Source organism: Furipterus horrens, unplaced genomic scaffold (genome assembly GCF_987537825.1).
Source record: "Furipterus horrens unplaced genomic scaffold, mFurHor1.1.pri manual_scaffold_10, whole genome shotgun sequence".
Classification (NCBI taxonomy): domain Eukaryota; kingdom Metazoa; phylum Chordata; class Mammalia; order Chiroptera; family Furipteridae; genus Furipterus; species Furipterus horrens.
In genome coordinates, this window is record NW_028327180.1 from 10,946,510 (window position 1) to 10,967,325 (window position 20,816).

The 20,816-nt window shown below is 40.0% G+C and overlaps 1 protein-coding gene across 2 annotated transcripts; it reads right to left on the minus strand.

Annotated features, from left to right (window-relative positions):
- Positions 1-8,447: 8,447 nt before the first annotated feature.
- MGARP (mitochondria localized glutamic acid rich protein) lies at positions 8,448-20,803 on the minus strand. Of its 2 annotated transcripts, none has more exons than XM_090289053.1 (4): positions 20,639-20,803; positions 11,176-11,279; positions 10,352-10,445; positions 8,448-8,948 (listed from the first exon to the last, which is right to left on the minus strand). In XM_090289053.1, exons 2-4 carry the CDS (start codon positions 11,263-11,265, stop codon positions 8,527-8,529), a joined length of 606 nt encoding a protein of 201 aa, XP_090145179.1. In that variant the 5' UTR covers positions 11,266-11,279; positions 20,639-20,803; the 3' UTR covers positions 8,448-8,526. The 2 variants fall into 2 exon arrangements, with proteins under 2 accessions (XP_090145179.1, XP_090145178.1); XM_090289052.1 differs by lacking the exon at positions 20,639-20,803 and adding an exon at positions 15,120-15,214.
- Positions 20,804-20,816: the final 13 nt, after the last annotated feature.

Here is a 20,816-nt window from a genome sequence, read left to right on the forward strand (position 1 = left end):
TTCAATTGTTAATTCATTTGGAATTTTGCCTGTGTGTATTGTGAGGCAAGGGGCTAATTTTATGTATTTTTCCATGTGGATGCCCGATAATCCCTGCACCACTTACTAAATTCATCATTTCTTCACTGATTCTAATCAGCTAGGCAGGCCCATTCCACATACTGGTGGCCTTTCTCAGCCCCCTATTCTTTTTCATTGGCTATTAGTTTATCCATCTGCCTTTATCAGGTATCTTAAAATCTAGTCTAAGCTTTTATATCTAGTAGAGTAAGTTCCCTCCCACTCCCCACCCCCACCCCCACAACTTTCTTTATTCTTTAAGCTTATATTTTTAGCCAGATGTTTTTATTAGACTGCAAACTTGACTAGACAGAACTCATCCACACAAAGCCGTTCCACCCAGTCCAGATGATGGCCAACTGTGTACACTGACAAGAATATGAGAATTTCTGCTTCCAGTTAGTACTGAGTGATGAGAAAACAGGAAATTGGCTTCTAGGGAGAAGCAGAAAATATTACTATAACCAAAATGCCAATAGGTATGAAAAAGTTGAGACGGAACCCTGCTTCATTACTGATGCTTTCATGGGTGAATCTTTTGAAGTGAGAATTATTGTCAGATAAGAAATGTCTTTGCAAGAACTTACAGAAGCCCTCACATCAACTTTATTATATTGACTTGAGTTTTGAAAGAGGTTTGAGGATTAATATGAAAATGTCAGGCCTTCTGTTCAACTTCCAGCTTAGGAGAAAGCCAGTCCCTGGTAGGAAGAGTCATGCATAAACACGTGGGAAACAAGTTCTCAGGAACAGTGAACCTACAATAATGTGAGGTGGCACGTGTAATTGCACTGGAATCTGCCTGCAGCTACAGTTCTCATGGAACTTGATTAGTGTGGTGATGCTTGTTCTGAAGCTGGTAAGGCTCCCCAGAGCACTGTCGAACCGAAACCCTGTGCATCTCCTCTCTAGACTCATCGTCGTCGTCGGCAGCCGTCCGTCTCGAGAGACGATGGCGTAGCTTCTTGAGAGTCTATCTGCACCGCCGAGAATGGCTGTGCAGTCCGACTCGGGAGTGACTATGAACAAAGATATGCAGGGAAAGCGTCTAGAGACCTGAGCAACATATCTGTAAATGTATGCTTTCTTTTTTAACAAGTACAAAAAGGACAGAAAGTAATCACAGAAGAGTTTTCATCCTGTAGCCCCAGCAACCTCAAAATGGACCTAGGAGCTCTTCCTATACTAATTGTAAGGCGGTCAAGTGGTAGCTGAAAATTTTCTTCAGAATAATAAGTGGGCTTTGTACTGAGACAAGAGAACTATAGGCTGATTTTTTAAAGTATATTTTATTGATTATGCTATTACCATTGTCCCAATTTTTCCCCTTTTGCCCTTGTCTGCCTGGTAACCCCCTTTCCTCCAGCAATCCCTCCCTTAGTTCATCTCCACGGGTCATGTGGAGAAGTTTTTGGCTTCTCCATTTTCTATACTGTTCTTAACATCCCCTTGTTTATTTTTATAGGCTGATTTCTTTATTGAAAAATTATATTTGGGGATTTCTTCAACTGAATTTCCAAATAATCCGAGAAAATTCCAGGTTTGCTTTAGAAGTTATAATTACTTAGTGAAGTTAATCATCTGAACTGTTCTCAAGACTTACCTGTTGGGATATATTGAGGTTGAATCCTGTGAAACTGCTATTTCTGTAGGTCAAAAAGGGCTGCATATCAGCACTTTCATGGAGTCAACTCTATAAAACAAGCCATAATTCCCTGAGCCTTAAAATTTCATTCAACACACATTTTTTGAGGGCCCTAATATGGTTTTTCTCCTCAGACCATTCCCATTCTATTCTGAAAGTCTAAAATATAAACAGATAATTGAAAAACAGAATGATAAGTGCAATAATAGAATAAGGTACAGAATGACACAATGGAAGGTGTGATGGATTCAGCTCCGTCAGGTGAGGAAGGGTGTTGCAAAGCACATGTTGTTAGAGCTGAGTAATGACAAGTTGAGTTAGCTGAGCGATTGGGAGTCTCTTTCCAGCTAGAGTGAATTGCATGTACAAGATCCCTGAGGCGCAAACCAAACAGGATGACAAGTTCAAGTAATGAGGATGTTAAATCACTGAGGCTGTCTGGGTCATGGGAAAGGGAGGGTGGCTGGAAGCTGCAGGGAAATCGGAATAAAGGCAGAAAATAAGATTGGAGAGATGTGTTTTGTGGAGGGTCTTGGATGTCATACCATAGAACAAAAATTTTGACTGTAAAGGACTAATAAATTTAAATGTCCTCAATTGAATATTGGTGGGTTAGTGAAAAGTTTTACACTAGGAGATAACAGGACCTACTTACCACTTTAGAAGGATAGCTGTGACTTGAATAGCAGGAAGATCTGCTAAGCAGTTAAAGGTGTAATTGAACCAAGGTAACAGTTGGGGACAGTCTGGAGATGGAGAGGACTAGGAGGAGGGGGAGATGTGATGGTGGCAAACCCAAAAGGGCTTGGATCCAGAATATTTTGCTACTAGTAAGAGGTCCGTTAAAAATGTACTATTTTCCTTACTGGAAGTTCTATATGACTAAAATAAATGGCTTCATAAAACCTGCTATTCTAAATCTCTTAATAATAGAATAAAACCACTGCATGATAAATCCAATCAATTATTATCTGATCTTAAGATGAAGTTTAATAATCAGTATAATTGGTCATTCTGTTTGGTTTCTGCTTGAGACGTAAGAGATATAACCACAGTCTACACAGAATCTTCCTCCCCAAAGGAGATTCTTTCCTTAGTCCTGAATGAAAGCATTTCTGATATATGAGGAGAGATTCTTATTCTTTCTTTTAAAGATTATATTTATTTATTTATATTTTCTTTAAAATATTTATTTGTTTTTAGAGAGAGAGAGAAAGAGAGGGAGAAAGGGAGAGAAACATTGATGTGTGGTTGCCTCTCGTGCACCCCCAACTGGGCGCCTGGCCTGCAACCCAGACATGTGCCATGATTGGGAATCAAACCAGTGACCCTTTGGTTCACAGGCTGGCACTCAATCCACTGAGCCACACCAAGCAGGGCAGATTCTTATTCTTAAAGGGGGAGTAATAATGCCCACAATCTCCTCATCTTCATGTCATGTGGTGAAGAAAAAAAACTAATTTTCTTTTCATTCTCTTCCCCTTCCCCAGAAATAATCTCAGAAAATAAAAGTTTTTATGTTAGTTTAATCATTAATTTGAACCATAATTACTTAAAATTATATATCCATGTGAAAAATTAAAATATTAATATATAAATTTACAAATTCCTCCAAATCATTCACTAAAAACTTAGCCAAAAAGATAAATAAAATATTTTGTTTCTAGAAATTTTTTAAGCGGGATATGTAACTAGGAAAAACATTATATAATGTGCTGTATTATAATGGACAGTGTTGCTTCTGGCCAACAGATGCTATCTGATGGGACAAATACTTGGCACAGAAATTACTAACACATTCAGAAACTAATCTTTCCTGAACCCAGCAGCATTTCTCAAAAGCTGGCTTGAAATACACTGTCCTTTGTAATAGGAAATTCAGGTTAAAAAAATAGACCGAGCAGTGATTTCAGATCCATTGTTCAGGATTGCGCCATACATTTCTTTCAACAATTAAAATCATATTTAAATTTGAAGTAATAACTTAATTTTTTTTCCTTTTATTTTTTGGTTTTTCAATTATAGTTGTCCCATTAATAACTTAATTTTAAATAAAGTGATTTTTAAATGACATCTGCAGCTGCATTTTTGTAAACTTAGTTTTCCTTCATATCCCTGTCTTCATCAAGAGAACTAACATGGTTATCTGATTCTGCTGCCGGATTGTAGCTTTCACATGGGGTTTCACATTCTGGGCTCCACACTCTATTCCACTCTGACTGTTTAATGTATATTTTTTATTTTATTAAAATGGTCTGATAATAAAAGTGCTGCCAATGGAAACTGTTGTTAAATTTGCATTACACTGCTTGTTAAAGTTGAAAAAAGTTAATAAAATATAGGTTGCTTTCGGATGTGATAGCTGCTGCTTCAAAGGATTATTTTAAATAAATGTTGAATTTTAAAAGGAAAAAAAGAAATCTTTGGTATGCAATCACATTTGGCATTTAGTATTTCTAAAAATGTTTTTAGAAACGGCAGTGATTGGCCAGGGGGTTAAGCTGGAAAAATTCTAGATCTGCTGGGCACAGCTAGTTCTTTCTCCATCCCTGTTGAGGAATGTGAAATGCAAGAGCATGAAAGCAAGTCTGCACCAAAGTCAAGGTTAAGTTTCATTTCCTACCTAACTACATATCGCTGCTTAAACTACCCCGTTTTCACAGCATACTACACAGCCATCTTATTTGCTCACAGTTACGTGGACCAGAAATTTGGTCTGTGTTCAGCCGGTGACCTTGCCTGGGCTCACTCAGATGATTACAGTAGTCTGGCCTCCAGGCTGGAGCTCGGTGGTCTGGGATGGCCTAGTGGTGGGTGGGGCCTCTCTCTCCACATGGTCTCTCATTCTCATGGAGGCGAACTCAGGTCTCTTCACGTGGTGGTCTCAGGGGTCCAAGAGTATGAGAACTCTCCCAAAGTCACTTCCACAGGATTCCGTCAAAGTACAAGGCAAGCCCTGACCAGGGTGACTCAGTTGGTTGCGCATCATCCCACAGGGTGAAAGGTCGGTTGGATTCCTGGTCAGGGCACGTGCCTGGGTTACAGGTTTGGTCCCCCAGTCAGGGCACGTATGAGAGGCAACCAGTTGATGTTTCTCTCTCACTTAAATGTTTCTCTCCTTCTCTTTCTCCCTTCTATTCCCTCTCTCTAAAAATAAATAAAATGAATCTTTCAGAAAAATAAATGTACAAGGCAAGCCCAAGTTCTAGGGGATGGAATAATAGTCTTCATCTTTTATTCTTTTTTTTAGATTTTATTTATTTATTTTTAGAGAGAGGGGAAGTGAGGGAGGAAGACAGGGAAAGAAACATCAATGTGTTAGAGAAACATCAATCAGTTGCCTCTCGCACTCCTTCAACTGGGGTCCTGGCCCGCAACCCAGACATGTGCCCTGACTGGGAATTGAACTGGTGGCTTTTTGGTTCACAGGCTGGCCCTCAATCTACTGCGCCACACCAGCTAAGGCTAGTCTTCATCTTTTGATGGGAAGAGATAGAAAGTCACATTTCATAAGACTGTGCATACAGGAGAAGAATTTGTGGTTATTTTTTCCCAATCCACTACACTAACAACGGCTTGAAATTCAGAAACAACAAAGAAATTTGATTATCTAAAAATTAAAACTCTCTTGCACTACAAAAAATACTTTAAGAAGATGAATGACAAGTTAGAAGAATATTTAGAATTTATATCATAGAAAAATGTTTATCATCTCTAGTACATAAAGAGCTTCTAAAAAATAGAATAGGAAAGTACTGACAACACTAAAAAATTCACTAGAGATATGGGCAGATAGTTCACAGAAAAAGAAATGTACATGGACCTTAACCAAATGAAAAAATTTTCAACCTCACTCTTAATAAAAGGAAATGCAAATTAAAAATACACTGAGATATTTGTCATCTATCACATGATCAAGATTCCAAATGCTTAAGAATATACTCTGGCAGGAAACAGGCACTCGCATACATGGCTATTTTGGGAGTGCAACATGGAATGGCTCCTATGGAAGGACTGTTTCAATAGCTAGCAAAATTACATCTGTATTTGACCTAGCAATCCCTCTTTCAGAAATCTATCCCAATGATACACTGGCAAAAATGCAAACAAACAAACAAACAAAAAGCATGGAACTATTCATTGTAGCAATATTTGTAACAGTAAATACTAGAAGTAACTCAAATGTTCATCAGTAGGAGACTGAATAAACCTTGGAACCCACACATGGAGTTCTATGCAACCGTGTAAAGTAACGAGGACTATCTCCGTGTACTACAATAGCGTCATCTCCAGGTGCATAGCTAAGTGAGAAAAACAAGGTGGAGAACTGTATGTATGGTATACTGCAGTTTATCTGACAAGGAAGGGTAACAAATATATACGTACATATAGCTTATACCGAAATATGGAAGAAAAAACACCCCACAAAGTGGAAGGAACCAGATGGAAGGAATAAAGAGAAAAAGTAAACTTCTCTGCATATGTCTTGTTTCACAGATTTCACTTTAGAACCAAGTAAGGAGTTTACATCGTTTTTAAGAAATTTAAAGTAGTCTTAAAAGGCAGTCCTTCAAAAGCAATATGAAACTGATTTGAGTTATGGCAAAGCTGCACACAGAGGGACTGTTTGTTGCATGTGGCGTTAAGCCTCAGTATATCACTGGTTATACACTAAGGATAAAAAGTACTCCAAATAGATTCTCACATGTTTTTAGTAATTTTATTATTAATGAAAGCATTTGTTATTTTGAGACTGCAGTTTGTATTATGGGGTAATTCACTTGAGTAATTATGTTGGTGTCTTTGAGATGCAAATTTTTGGAGTAGAATGGAAGACTGATGAGGTTAAATAAAAAAACCTGTGGTTCTAACTTTGAATTGGAAGTATCAGTATGAATTTATGATGTATTTTATCTTTAAAAAAGAACACTTCTTAGCTCTGTCTACTTAAAGGCCTAGATACGGTGGCCAGCCCAGTAGCAGCAATGGACACCCCTTAGTCACCCAGATTGTAGTTTAAATCCTTAAATATTACAATCACATTAAAAAGAAGCAGGGCTCCTGCTGATTTCAGTTCTAGGGTAGGATATTTACATCTTATACCAGAAAGCAAGGATGATATCCAAGACTATGAGCATTAAGTCAAAAAGATTCAGAGGCCCACTTGAAGAGTCTCCCATTTGTCACTGATGGAAAATTTGAGCATTAATAAGGATAATAACTGCAACTGATTGAAGTGCATAAATTATGTTTAAATTTCTGAGTTTATAATGATGCTAAAAAATAACATTGCTCACCTATGGAGAACGCCATCTTATGGATTTGAAAACTGGGAATAAAAATAAAGATCCCGTTATTTATTCTATCCTCCCTGTATGAACTGTATCTTAGTGTAACCAGTTGGTGAAAGAAGTTTCCCTTTAAAGAAGTAGTTCTGCTAATACATAAATAATGATAAAATTACAATATCACTATTTTACAACTCCTAATGAAATAATGGATAAATAACATCTAACATCACAAAGGGAAAAATCAGACACGTGCATCTCCTGATGGAAAGAAGAACCCCACCTATGAAGTATTCCTGCCAAAATGATATACCTAACACTGATAAAATCTCTAGATCTAAAGATTGTACCAATGGGCAGGAACATGTTAAAACAAAACAAAAAAGACATGTTGCAATAACCAAAACCCAGACTGTGAAAAATTCTGCAGATCAAATGACCTCATTTATTTAAAAAATAAATTGCAAAAGGGAGGTGGAGGGGGTACCTCTAGAAAAGGGGACTTAAAAATATGTTGACCAATTGCATTTTGAGGATTTTTATTTGGATTCTGGTTCAAAAAACAAAGCGAAGCGGGGGTGGGGGGTGGTGGAGACCGGGGCAGGGGGTGGGGGACCTTTATGAGGCAGTTGAGGAAATTTGATCACTGACTAGATAATTAGGAATATTGGAAAATCACTATTGTTGTTGTTACTACATCCAGGCAGGGGTCGTGGTGGAAGGTGAGTGGGTGGGACCGTGAATACCAGGTTTGCCCAGAGTTGAGATCATTAGTAAATCTGCGTGTAGAGCCTGTGAAGGTTCCTTACGCTGTCCTCTACACTTGTATTTGAAATTTTCCACAACTTCTATTTGAAAGACTTCTAGTGGACATTATCGTGGCTCAATAAAATACCCCAAATTGTGATGATTCATCTGGTAATTAGGAGGAAAGCCTAGCAAGGATAAAGACCACATGTTGCTAGATAGAGCCCTCCTCAGATTACAGGATTTCAGGATGATATTGCAATGTTCATGTAATGTTATATGTGTGTATGTTAATATATGCTATATTATTTATACATATAAATATTAGTAAGTGAAAATAGAAGCACTAAGGATTTTCCAATTTTATTCAAGTGAGTTCAAATCAAAACTGAAGAGTCTAGATTTACATATATTACAGTAAGGTAAAGGTAAAGCAAAATTAAAGCGAATGCAGTTGTATAGATAGCTCAGTTCCTATGACATGAAACGTAAATCCAGACTTGAAAGTCTTGAAGCTCTTTACTGTAACAGCATGTTCTGACCTTAGAGACTAGACAGCGTCAGACCCATAACATCTAAAATCTTTCAATCCTGAAACCTATCAAGTAGATACCAAAAATCTTCAAGGCACATGAAAGTTTTCTAGAAAAGAAGCCTTTAAAAAAAAAAAAAGAAAGAAAAAGAAAAAAGGAAAGAAAAGAAAAAGAAAACCTAAGATGACCAAAACTACAAAAGCACCTGTCAGGCACTATGGCTTTTTTTGCCGAAGTGTCAATCTGCATGCGATTAGTCTTGAGCTGGGGTGGCCTCAGCCCCGACCCCGGCTTCTTCCTGTAAATCATCCCCAGCGGAGGATTCTGACTCAACCGGAGAATTTTCTTCTTCTCGTTCAGCACATTCACCAGAGCGTTCGTTCTCTGTCATACCTTGATCATCGTTGATGGCAACGACTCCATCCGGAGCTGCGCCGCTGACCTCCGAGGTCGCTGCGGCGCTGCCTGCGGCGGTTGCGGCCACGGCCGCCCCGGGACCGTCGGGCCCGGGGTCAGCTCCGACGGCGGTGCTCTCCACCTGCGCAGCCCGCGCGGCGTCGGGACCGGCTGCAGCCTCTGAGATTTCTTCAGCATCGACCACCTGAGCTTCCACTGAAGGGCCTTCAGGGGCTCCCGAACTTGCTTTCTCCGCTCCTACAAGGTTCTCTTCTTCACCTTTAAGATTTAGTCCATGAAGCAAAGTATAATATTAATTGAAAGAGCATGGGTAGACAGTGGAACACGGTGCAGTCACTTAAAAAAATGAGACAGATCTACGTATATGTACTGATATGTAATGTCCTTCAAGGTAAACTGTCAAGTGAAAAAAGCAAGGAAAAGAGCAATGTATACAGTTGAGTACCATTTGTATTAGAATACAAGAAGGATCACTTACTCTGCCTAGACAGTTATATTCGCGGATATTCACAGAGATTCTCTCCAGGAGGATTCAGAGAAACTGATATTATGGGTTAACTCTGGGAGGGAAAAGGGGGGGAATCGACTTTTCTGCAAACCCTTTGAACATGTTGAACTTTAAAAAAGGATTTACATATGTGCATTATTTATTCAAATACAAAGAACAGGAAAACAAAGAGCCAACTCATCATGAGGTAGTGTGAAAAAGTAACCAACTTACTAGCCAATGACTGAGGAATCACTCATTTATTCTCAGCCTCAGTTTTGTCATCTGTAAAATGGGCAATATTAAAAATATCACTGTCACAGATCTATTGGGAGGATTGAATAAATTACTGTATATAAAAGGGGGTTTAAAACCACTAAAATGCTATGGAAATGCTGCATTTTATTATTATTACAGTCAGTCTTCTCTTCATTATACGTATTCAATAATGTTTACTAACGACATTGTTTCTTATTGTTGTCATGACTGAAAGGTTAAAACTGGTCCATGAGCAGCTATTATCTGACACTAAATAGTGATCATAGTAATTGATAATAATAATAGTATTACAGTTGAGATGGAAGGAAGTATAGTTTAAGCAGGTATTTTAAGGCAAGAAATATTTATTAGGGTGAAAATATAAAGTTTCTGTTCCTGTAATTGCCATTTTATTAATCAGATCAACAGAGGGACTCGACAGATATGATTGATTCTACTAATGTCAAGTGTACTTCGGGCAAAGATACCTGGATGGTCTTAGCCAAACCTGAAACAAAAATTAGTTTTCTGAATTAAAAAAATAATGAGGGGAATTGGAGGTCAGGCTGATGAGAGGCAGATACTACAATTATGCCTGCATGAGTGGGACCCTGGGTAGGGGAAAGGTAGTATTACCACACAAAGAAGTCAAATCTGCTGGTCAGTGGTATAAATGCAAAACGATTTCATTTATTAAATGTACTCATCCAAAACATATAACAATATTCTCTAAGTTTTGATTGGGCTTTTCCTTTCTGAACAAACTCCTACCCAGAGTCATTCTGGATTAAGTTAGTGAAGAAGCCAAAAGCAAATAGGGTTCATTGTTAGGATAAGATGATGAAAATCAGAGCCTTAAGGGAAAAAAATAATAATAAGAAGAAGAAGAAGAAGAAGAAGAATAGATTCACTTTACCTTGAAGTGGCTGTAACTCTGCTTTGTTTTTTTCTTTCAAATTTGTTATAGGTTCAGTGTGTCTGGCTTGCTCTGATATTACTGTCCTATAAGTCTGAAAGCAAACGTATAATTAAGTTTATTTCTTCAGCTATTTTTCTGTCATGATTTATATTTATCATGCCAAGTTCAAAGGTAAATACACAATTCAAACAGAAGAAAGCAATACACATCATGTAGTCTTTTATTTCCTTTTTGGAAACCTTTGTCATTAGGTAGAATCCATAAAGAAGGAAAGGAACAAATGCTCTAACAGGGGTCAAAGATAACGGAAAACATGCATAGTAGGTAGAAAGACAAAGACAGCTTATAGGACCAATATGCTGAGTCAGCACCCTCAGTTCTCAGGATACCAATGCTGAACCTGTGCAGAAGTTCGCATGCCAGAATTAACCATCCCAGCAGCAATGTCCCAAGGGATGTTAGTCTTATTGTTTAAGGGGCTAGAACGCAAGATGAGGAAAAAAACTACTTTAAGCAGAATTAAAGAGATGGTGATATTAGAATAATTCACACTCATGTGTGGCCTAGCTTTGTCAAAACTAACCTAGTCAAACACAGAGTAGGCCTTTAGAAGAGAGGGCCTCAAATTTAGACCTTGGAAGTTATTTCCAAGTGATATTGTTTGTTAAACATAAGCATTTAAAGTATACCACAAGTTTCACAAACCAGTCTGGCATTTCAAACAATTGAAATGACTGGGCCTTTCTCAGAGTCCCATATCCTGACCTTAACATGGCTTTGAGTTTACCACAAATTCCTGAATGCTATGCATAAATACTTACATAGTATCCACCAGCACTGGCTGTAATACCTACAACCAAATAGTAGATGGTGTTTGATCCAGATGACCCAGGGAACTTTTTAGATGACATCCAGCGAAAAGATGCTAGAAAAACAAGTTTAAACACAGTTAGCTCTACCACTTAGCAAAACTTCTAAATAATTGTGTCTTTAAAAAAATTTCTGCTTAGTGAACCTAGAATCTATTAACATCAAGTGACTTTAGCTTAAGGGAATATGGTATTATGAGCCATGGTAATAATTCCACTTGACATTTCCCCAATCTAATTTGACAGGTACTTATGAAACCTGTCACTTTGATGCTTAGCATTATGCTTTTCTTGGAAGGAGTGTAGGCATGAGTAAGGAGAAATGACAAAAGCACTAAACAATTTTAAAGTCAAACAAGATGCACATAAGCAAAAGAAATCCATCTGCTAAATGTACTCTACCACAAGATTTAGTGGAAAAGATTATTTTCCCCCCAAAATGAGTTAAATATATTTGTACTTAAAGTTTATATGTTAAATAAAACATTATATTGAAATCTAACATGCTTCTATAAGTTTATAATACAAATGCAGATATATTTTTCTAATATAAAGCCTTCGAAGATGGGCAATAAGAAGCTTTTCTAAGACAAATGTTGCAACAAGATCATATCTGAAATAGAAGTACAATTCTGTACAAACTAATTGGTAAAAGTGCTGTGTTCTTTTTAAAAAATTTCTTTTTTTATTGTTGTTCTATTACAGCTCTCCCAATACCCCACCTGCTCTCCCCTGCCCCGCTCATGCCTACCCCGCTCCCCCAGTCAGTCCCCATCCTGTTGTCCATGTCCATGGGTCATTGATACTAGTTCCTTGAGGGTGTTCTTATATTTAAATATATTTACTCTGTGGTGCTGGAATTTGTATATAACCTACTCCCTGGAATTGAATTTTTATAATAGACTTAAAGCCAGAAGGAGCTTTAAGTTCACATAATTGAAATTCTTTATTTAAAGATAAAAATGTAGAGACATTTATTTATCCATCAACAAACACAGCTGAGTACCTATTATGTGTTTGGTATTCTTACAAGTAGTAAGGGTATAACTGTGAACATAGCACACAAGATTCCTGGCCTCAAGGAGCTCACGGTCTAGAAAGAAGGAACCGATGTTCAGACAAATAACTGCAGACAATAATTTCAATGCAGTCTGATACATGCTGCCATCGATGTTAGTAGAAGCTGCAACAATAGCATGAAGACGCAGTGAAAAACTTAGCCAGCTGGCTCACGGTAGTTGTCACAACTGAAAAGGAAGGGGCTGAGTTTGGGAGGAACATAGGAGTTTGTCAGATAAATAGGGGAAGGGAAAGTGGGCAGAGGCTGTGTGACTGGGAAAAGACAAAGGAATCTGATGTGGCCTGACACAGAGTATAGGTGTGGGGACTAGAAATTTGCACTGATTACAAGTCTTTGCAGTAATAAAATTGGAAAAATTAGTATAGATGGCCTTAGTTTGAATATAAATGTCCATCTCTTAGAAAAAAATATTTTCCCTACAAATGTGCCCAACTAGGCCATGATAAGAGGTTATGGAATTGACTTGTAATGGGGCTTTTGTTTGTTTAAAATATATCTGTTATTAAATAGAAAATATGTAAGACATAAATATCAAAAAGAATTTTTAAATAGAAAGAAATAAAATTATTAGAGATTTAAGTAAAGACTCAAATACAAATACAATTATGGCAAAGTTATTTAAAAGAGCAATGAAATTGGAAATAAATATTCCATAAGGACTAGTTGGACAAATTTTAGCATATTCATACAATGGAAACAAATAGACACTCTAATTTTTCTAGAAGAACATTTACTTACTTGAGAAAATATTTACAATATATTAAGTGAAAAGTTATACCAAAATAATCTATATAGGACTATCCCAGATTTGTGCATAAGGGAAAAATGCATGAGGAGAAACAAAGGTCTGGAATGTTATATATACTAAAATGTAAGTAATAGCATTCAATGAAGAGTAGGATTACAGATGACTTCTCTTTTGCCTTTCTGTGCTTGTTTTAACGATCTGTTATAAACCTAAGTTATTTATTCATTAAAAGGCTACATTTTAAAAGGAAAAACCAGAGAACAAAATTTGATGAGGCAGTTACAATTTTATCCTTCACTAAAACTGAAACAATTTTATTTTTCGTCAAAGTAGAAAGAACCAATAAAAAGTTAATTAATGTCCATGACTGAAGCCAAATTTCCATTCACTAACAGTTCTTCAAACACACAAGCAAATCAGTGCTACAAAAAAGTAATTAGGTGAAAACTAGAGAAAGACCAGTACTGCTACAACTAGTATTACTAACTACCTATTTAAGAATTTTAAACCACTTTTCTTTTGCCCCAAGGTGGGGAGGAAATTATTTGCATCATCTGCAGACAGACAGACAGACAGACACACACACACACACACACACACACACACACACACGTGCGGGTGCACAATGACCAGTGGGGTATGCCGATGGATAACTCGCAAAAGGCCAGGTCAGGGGGTCTCATCTTTCATCCCACCCCACCCCCATCACAACAGCCCTTTACCTTCAGAAGTTTAAGATGAATGGCTTCTCCATTTAATCAGTGAAAAAATTTTGCTCTAATTTACTTGGCATAAAGTCCAAGAAAAACGAAGATGCGTTATTTCTGTTACTTGTAAGGGAACTTCTTCCCACCAGCATTTTAAGAGAAAAATAAAGCTAGTTGGACAGACCTTCCCTCCCTCCCACCACCATGACCAGCATAGAGCTAATCGAAGTGAGGGAATAGAAAAAAAAAGGCCCATCGGATTTCCGCAAGAGTTTTCCTTCTCTCTGGCTCAAATGCACAAACTAGGCTAACGCTACCTGAAAATCTTTAGGAAGAGAGACGACGTGAAGGGGAACTGAGAACTTCCCACTAAGTGATCTAGGAGCAGCCCCCCAATCATGGACACGGAAAAGGGTGGGGGATGGATGAGGACTCGGGAAGAGCCGGCCGGAGCAGAACCGCATCCAAGCGCGAGCGTGGTGCGATTGACAAACACTCCCACGCTCACACTCCGGCACCTACGGTGACCCAGGCAATGTGCTAGGCGCTTTGGTGCCTGTCAGCTGTTAAGCTTCTGGTTCTCAGTGCAACTTCCCCGCGAGGAAATTTCTGAATACACTGCCTTTTCGCACATCGAAAGGTGATAGACACACGGATGATGGAGGCAAACGGTTGCCCAGCTCCAGGCCTATTTGCAGCCGCCAAGGAAAGGGCTTCGAAAGCCGCTTCCTCGCCCGGGGATGCCAGGACCCGGGCTCGTGGGTTGAGGCTGCCGCGCGCAGGCCAAGTCTTGAGTTTATTTACTTAAGAGTCTTACCAGCTTCCACTGGGCCGGCACTCTGTCCTGCACCGTGCCTGGCTCCCTGGCCAGTGCCCACCTCCCTCCCCACCTCCCCGCGCCTTCACTTCCCCGCAAACTTGGAGAGTGCATTGGTTCCTACAGTAATAAAAATGGTAAGCCAAGAGCATGTTAGCCGGGCGCTTTTCTAAGCGCGTTAACTGCACATTAACGCATCAAAACTCAACCATATTGTCCCCATTTTACAGATGAATAAAATGAGGTTAAAGCACTGGCTTAAGATCAAGATTTGAACCCACGAAATCTAGTCCGTATCCAGAAGCCACGCTGGAAGAGTCTCCTACTTTCAAAGTCTCCAAGATCTTCGAGGCGTCTTCCCCGTGACCCTCCCCTATTACTCCCCCACCCCCACCCCCAACTCAGGCTTATGCTGCTCTGGGTTGGTTTTGGCCCACTGGGCGCAGACTGATACAGGGGCGAACGCGGGATCCACGCGCAAGTCTCCGGTCCTCTTCAGTTTCGACCACAGGAGAGGCGCCCGCGCCCGCGCCTGGCACTCACCGTCCTTTCGGAGCGGCGCGGGGCTGGGGGGCGCCCTCCATTGAAGCGCCAGGGTCTTAGAGACGGCTCTGCGAAGATACATCGTGCCCATGGTCCACCACACCGCAGCATCTGCAGCCCAGCGCTCTGCCGAGTCGCGGTGAGCCCCGATGAGCCACGCCCCGGGGAGGGGCGCGGACCCCAGCCCAGCCCCGCATGGGTGGCTCCTGCGGGTGGGTAAGGGTGAGTTGTCAGCACCACCCCCCTTGACCGCAGTCTCCAGGCTCTATTGCTTTCTTAGAGGTCCAGGAAACTGATAGAGGCATCTCAGAAACAGGATCGGAAACCGCGGAGACGTCGCTGTCACCTGCCTGCTCGGTACTGTTGCGCTAAGCGGAATCCCTCAGTGAAGGATGGAAATGTTTCGGAGTTCGTATCCAGAATAAGGCATACACTTGGTTTATCGTGCCAGATGAAATAGGAACCCACTTTAGCCACGCACTCCGTTAGCTCCCTTAGGCGAGGAAAGGGAGCGGGGAGAGGGGTAGCCTCGGCGTTCCCTTAGGGCAGCAGGTGATGTTCAGAACCTTCAAGTCCCCAGGCAACGGCTGACTCCCTAAGCACTTGCCTGTTAACAATTACTTTACCATAAACCCACCAAATGCTATGTGTTCCTCTATGAGACGTGACACTGGTATTTCCACATCAGTTAAATCATTAATTTCTTCACCCAGATTTCAGTAACGTGACTCATTGTCGCTAATCTGTCGGAGTTTGAATATGAAAACCAATCATTTATAGCATTTTCTAAATGAATAACCTATGGTAGAGATGGTGCCCGCTATAATCCCGGATGTGTGTTTGGCACGTTACAGTTTATAAAGCACTTTCCTGTATTATCTCCTTTCATTCTTGTTTGAACCCTCTGAGGGACGTGGCCATTATCCCTTTAGCAAACAGCAGGGTGGTGGGGAGGAATGTCTAGGGATTAATGGTCATTTAAAAAAAAGAAAAGGACACGAACATCGTTTTTCTAGTTCCAAGTTCTCTAAGGCATGTTACAGACAAAATATTTCCTCATTTGCTACTTGATAACTAAACATTCTTTGGAGATTCTAGTTCTGGACATAGTTCTAATATTATTTCACATATTATCACTTGGAGAGTACAAACCAACTGTCAGAACTGTTTTTTCTGATACAGTAGCTAGCTATCCCTAGGGATAAAACACTTAAGAGCAATCAGGTAATTTGCAGTAATGAAGAGGTCAAATTCAGACTTCTAAGCAGCACAAGAAGGGGCTAGACCTGGACCCCCCACCAAGAAGTTGGGTAGTCATGAAAGTAACAAAATAAAGATCAGTACACTGGGCACCTCTGACCAGCATCAGGTACACATCCTCCTGCAACCAGGGGTTAACTATCTCTTTAAACATAATGTTTAAAGAGCTGCTCGCAGTTAAGACAGATTGACACATAAAACCAAATCTGCCCAGCGCACTCCTAACCACCCCAGTTTGGTGAGACCAGATTTCAAATTTAAAAACAAATCTGTCTGCCTCTACCGCTCATTCTTTCCTTCTTGTACTTAGGGCTGAATTTTGATTTGGTTGCCAGGGAGAGGAATAGTCAAAGGTAGTAAATCCATGCATTTATATTGCATGCATTATAGTTATTTAATGTGTTGGAAGCTCCCCTAAAAATAATTCTTTCTGAGTGGACATTTGTAAGTGATGATGGCTCCCAGGACATTATTTTAGACTCCCCTTCAGAATTCAGTTATAGGCTGGGGTCTGGGTATAGTCTGAGGTCTTATCCCCAGGTTTCATCAAACTGTCTATAAGTATTTGTCAAAATGCCTACAGTATGCTAGGGACTGTGCTAGTTGCTGGGGACTGCTCATCATTTATTTCACAAACATTTACTGAGTAAAATGTATTAGGCATGGTTCGAGGGCATTCTTTGAGTAAGATATGCTTTCTGCTGTCATGCACAGAGGTTAAAATATCAGGCTGAAGACACTGAACCAAGCCCACCATCAATGAGGCCAATGATCACAAAGAAAGCTCTGGTCAGATGTCAATAATAAATATAATATAAGGCCTTTGGTTACAACCACACTGGTTTAAACCATGCAGAACTAACACACACGTATATAGGGTCTTAAAAACTTTTCCCAGAGTATTGTCACACCTATTTTTGTAGTTCATCCTCTTAACATGCCTGAAGAGTAGGTAGGGGAATGCTGATTATGTTACATATGAAAACAAAATCAAGTTAGTATAATAGTGTGGGTAAGAGCATGAGTTTGAGAGTCAGACACCAAGTCTGATTTACTGGTCTGAGTAAAATGTGGAGCCCTGAAGCACGGAAACATGGCAGGCGTGAAACACGCCCAGCCTGCTGCAGGAGGCAGTGCTAGATTTTATTTCAAGCCTAAGCCAAGGTCAAGGCTCCCTCACTATGTCCTACTGCCTCTCAGTGTGCACATGACGGGATCCACTGAATTCCACCGTCTTCTCTGATAGATGGTACAGTCCGGCGGGGAGCTTATCATGTCCTTTAAATTAGATGTGGCCTCCCAGCTGAGAAAGGCAAAAATGGTGAGAGAAGTAGTCACTTCTCCAGACCCCTTTTCATCTTAGTTAAGAACTCATGCCTCTTGGATGGAAGAGGATTTTCTTCCTACTCTACTTGCTCCTGGAGGACATTTGACTTTCCATTTTGATAGCAAACTCTTTTCACATACTGAAACATCTCTCAAGAGGGGACATGCACCCTGGCTGGTGTGGCTCAGTGGATTGAGTGCCAACCTGTGAACCAAAGGGTTGCTGGTTCAATTCCCAGTCAGGGCACATGCCTGGGTTGCGGGCCACATTCCCAATTGTGGGCACACGAGAGGCAACAACACAATATTTTTCTCTCTTTCTCCCTCCCTTTCCCTGTCTCTAAAAATAAAGTAAAATCTTAAAAAAAAAAAAAAAAAAAGGACTTGTTTGTGGGTTGTCAGATTCACTGCGGCAAGCTGTTTCTCCTTAACCTGAGAGAATTTTAACATTGGGTCTTTGCTGTAGAATGCTATGTGGGGCTTGGGCAAGTTTCCCAGCTGTTAGTCTCATTGTCCATGATGCTGCCCTTGAGCACATCCCTGACATTTTCCTTGGTCTTGGAAAAACAAGAATCTAGGCTCAGAGATAACTTGGCTTATCTAAGATGACCTCCACCTAACTGTGACTACTGACCGAAATACTGTCAATAGTTTTGAAAACATACTGGAAGAGTCCTCTCCTGGCAATCTTAATCATTACTTACTCAAGGCTTAAGTGGTATATAATTAAAAGCAATTTTCAAAGAAGATGAGTGATTTCCTGAACTCCACAGAAAGCTAGAAACAGCCTTGTTTTTCTTAGCGCTACATTCTTAGGGTGTGACCTATACTTTCACCTTACATGGATATAAACTGAAATAATTTAGAAGAGTGTCTAGGAAGACAAATGAGCAGGCAATTAAGAAAGTCCTCATAAGCACCCTCCTGATGGCCTAAAATATTTAGATAAAATGAAGGGGAAAGGGTAATCAAAATGGTAAATTCTGAAACTATTCTTGGGGATCACTTAGTACTCTCCCCATCTACTCACTTTCTCACCTGTAGCAAAACAAACATGATATTCCGAACACTTCTGTTTTATTTTCCTAAGGCTACCATAAGAAATCACTAAAAATTTGGATGGCTTAAATCAGAAATGTATTCTCTCCTAGTACTAGAGGCTAGAAGTCTGAAATCAAGGCCTCAGCAGGGCCCGGCCCCTTCTCACACCTGTTGGGGAGAACTCTTCCCTGCCTCTTCTGGCTTCTGATGTTTGCTCTAATCCTTGGCTTGTAGATGTATCACTTCAATCTCTGCCTCCATCATTACTTGGCTGTCTTCTCCTTGTGTCTTTCCTTGTAAATACACCAGTTATACTGGATTAAAAGCCTGCCCTACACCACTATGAACTCATCTTCATTACAATGACCCTACTTCCAAATTAGGTCATGTTCTGAGATACTGGGGTATTAGGACTTCAACACACCTTTTCTGGGGTCACAATTCAACCCATAACTTCTTATACTTGGAATTGAGTTTATATAGCCTGTTTTTTCCATGGCAAGAAAATAATTAAAATCACTGCCTCACAGACACTAAATCTGAGAAAAGGTCAATCTTATTTTGATCTCATAAAAAACTTGACGGTGTTTGATGTATGACTACATTTTGTCTGCATCCTCTTTTTCATGGAGTCTTTTACATTATTATTAAAAGAACCATCAATTTGATCATGGTTCCTCTTGGGAATTTAGAATCAGAATGATTCTTTTCCAGTCCAGTGACTCTCTGGAACTGAAATATAAACCCAGGAACTATTGACTTTGGCCAACTCTTTACAACATGGGTTGGGGTAGAGGTCTGTATGCAGAGGCTCTAAAACAGAGCCAAGAGCAAAAGTCTCAATGACATTTGAGTCCCAGGCCTGTTATCCTGAGCCCAGATGTATTCCTATTGTTGGGGTCTGAGAGGCACTCTGCATCCTCACCTCCTTTTTCTAGCTTAGTGCAGTTTGAGTTAGGTTTCAATATTTAATTTAGAAAGTTGTTTTTGTTGTTTTGTTTTGCCAACAGCACTCTGCAGTACAACTCTTAAGACGTGTTTACCCATAGGATAATAACCTTTGTCTGTGCTAATACAGCAGCTACCAGCCCCTGGTGGCTACTTACATTAACTAAAACTAAGTATTAAAAATTCAGTCACATTAATGACATTCCAAAAGCTCAGCAGCTGTACAGGAATAGTGGCTGCTATCCTGGACAGCAGACAGAGCGTTTCCATCCCTGCTGAAGCGCTCCTGGACAAGCCCTGTCTTCCAGAATGTCTCCCCTTGGTTATACTGGCAACAGTCATGATGAACATCCACACACGGTCACAACTTTCAAGGCCAGACATATAGTAGACGGTATGTCTATTGCAGTTCTGTTTATTTCCCACTAAGGCTCCCAGCTTCCAGAATTTCAAGTGTCCTAGTTTTTTGTTGCCTCCAGGAATACGAACTTTTAAGTGTTTTAGTGAAAAGTGCCTTGAATTGGGAGTTGATACTTCACTTCTTGGTCTCTATAGCCCTGTGATAACAGTAGTTTAAAACACAAAACCCGACAAGGGACTCAACGGGCTAAAATCAAGGTGACAACAGGGTTGTGTGACTTTGACCTTTCCATCCGCTGGCTCTTGGCCCCCCTCCATCTTCAAAGGCGGCAATGGCCTGTTGAATTGTCCTCACATTACTTCACCTACATACGCTTGTGTATCCCTCTTCCACTTGTAAGGACCCTTGTGATTACAATGGGCCCAAAAAGCTAATCCAGGACAATTTCCCTACCTCAGTGCCAGCTGATTAACAAAGTTGATTCCACCTGCAACCTAATTCCCCTCTGCCATGTAACCTAACATGTACATAGATTCCAGGGAGTAGGACGTGGTCATCTTTGGAGGTCCATTATTCTACTTACCACAGTGACGTTGAACAAATCACTCTTCACCTCTGGTTCTGCATTTGTAAAATTCTGAGCTTGGTCTACATGATCCCTAAGGTTCTTTCAGCTCTATCAGCAGGACTCCAAATGGACAAAAGTTAATAGTTACTGTTATATCTGGTCTTTCACTGAATTTTGATTAAATAATTATCCC

What these genes read in the sequence shown, in the direction of transcription:
- MGARP (XM_090289052.1), bottom strand. Translation starts at nt 15,210, where the DNA reads ATGGGCACGATGTATCTTCGCAGAGCCGTCTCTAAGACCCTGGCGCTT. An exon ending in CGCGCCGCTCCGAAAGGACG is followed by an intron (nt 11,280 to 15,119) that starts GTGAGTGCCAGG and finishes TTGTTTTTCTAG; the next exon opens with CATCTTTTCGCTGGATGTCA. An exon ending in AGAGTTACAGCCACTTCAAG is followed by an intron (nt 8,949 to 10,351) that starts GTAAAGTGAATC and finishes TAAATCTTAAAG; the next exon opens with GTGAAGAAGAGAACCTTGTA.